General features: G+C 55.9%; 1 protein-coding gene across 1 annotated transcript in view; it reads left to right on the top strand.

Annotated features, from left to right (window-relative positions):
• Positions 1–1,032, top strand: part of ARAP1 (ArfGAP with RhoGAP domain, ankyrin repeat and PH domain 1) — a 57,267-nt gene that overhangs the window by 34,625 nt on the left and 21,610 nt on the right. Inside the window, exon 3 of the mRNA XM_027774064.1 lies at positions 557–723. Coding sequence (XP_027629865.1) covers positions 557–723 — 167 coding nt within the window. The remainder of the gene's footprint in view (positions 1–556; positions 724–1,032) is intronic.

The following is a 1,032-nucleotide window of genomic DNA, read 5'->3' as shown; positions in this document are numbered from 1 at the left end:
GGCAGGTGAGTATGGTGGGATGTGGTGACTTTGAGGGGCTTGAGGACACACAGGTGTAGTGAATATCCACGACTGGGCAAGAAAGAAGGTGGTCTTGAGCTAGAGACCTACAGTTTATGGTCTTCGGTGTTGGTTTCTGAGGCCCTTACCTGTGCTTTTGCCCTCTGCTCATTTTAATCCTGTTCCCTCCCTTTGCCAGCAAATGCCTTTTTCCCTTTAAAAGTTCACGGCAAGCACCATCTCCTCCAGGAAGCCTTCCCTGCCTCTCCTTCTAGTCTTTATGTCTCTTCAGAGTGGAGACCCAGTTGGGACATGTGGCTGTAAGCTAGAACACTGGGGACAAATGGTCAGCTCATTAGGACCAGAAAGGGTGCCTGCTTCCTTTAGTTGCGAGAGCCAGGGGGACTTTGGGCAGGGAACAGGCGAGGGGGGCCCGTCTTTTAAGCTTATGTAACCGGTGGGTTTTGGGGTAGCTCGGGCAGGCAAGCTGGGGGCTCAGTGGGCCTGAATCCTGGCTCTGTTGCTTAGCGATGCCCAACTTTCATTCTTATCCCAGCCTTCCCTCCAAGGAAGAGGAGTCAGTACTGCCTCCATCATCCCCTCTGCAGTCAGAGCCTGAGGTGTCCCTGCCCACCCTCCCCCGGGGGCCTCCACAGCCACCCTCCCCGCCTTCCTGTCCCCCGGAGATCCCCCCGAAGCCTGTGCACCTGTTCCCGGAGTTCGGTGAGTGCTGTAGTCAGGGGTAGGGCCTTGGGTGGGCGCCTGGGGTCCTCTCTGAGCGGCCCTGCCACCAACCCTCGGGCAGGTCACTTGGCCTCCCGAATATCACTCTGTGTCCTGGAATGGAGATGGCACCTGTCCGTCTGAACCACTGACCGTGAGGTGTGGGGCACGACAGGCCTTTGGAGTCACCCCCAGTTTAAAGTCTGGGGCATTTGTCATGGCCCTGGTGACTTACTTTCCTGGGGGTGTCCACTTTCTGTGAATCTTATTGCCCCTCCCCCCCTTTTTTTTAAGAATTATTTTGTTTAA

The sequence above is a fragment of the Tupaia chinensis genome, unplaced genomic scaffold (genome assembly GCF_000334495.1).
Source record: "Tupaia chinensis unplaced genomic scaffold, TupChi_1.0 Scaffold000047_1, whole genome shotgun sequence".
NCBI classification, from domain to species: domain Eukaryota; kingdom Metazoa; phylum Chordata; class Mammalia; order Scandentia; family Tupaiidae; genus Tupaia; species Tupaia belangeri.
The sequence above is the reverse complement of the archived record's forward strand: the minus strand, read 5'-3'. Positions and strand labels throughout refer to the sequence as shown.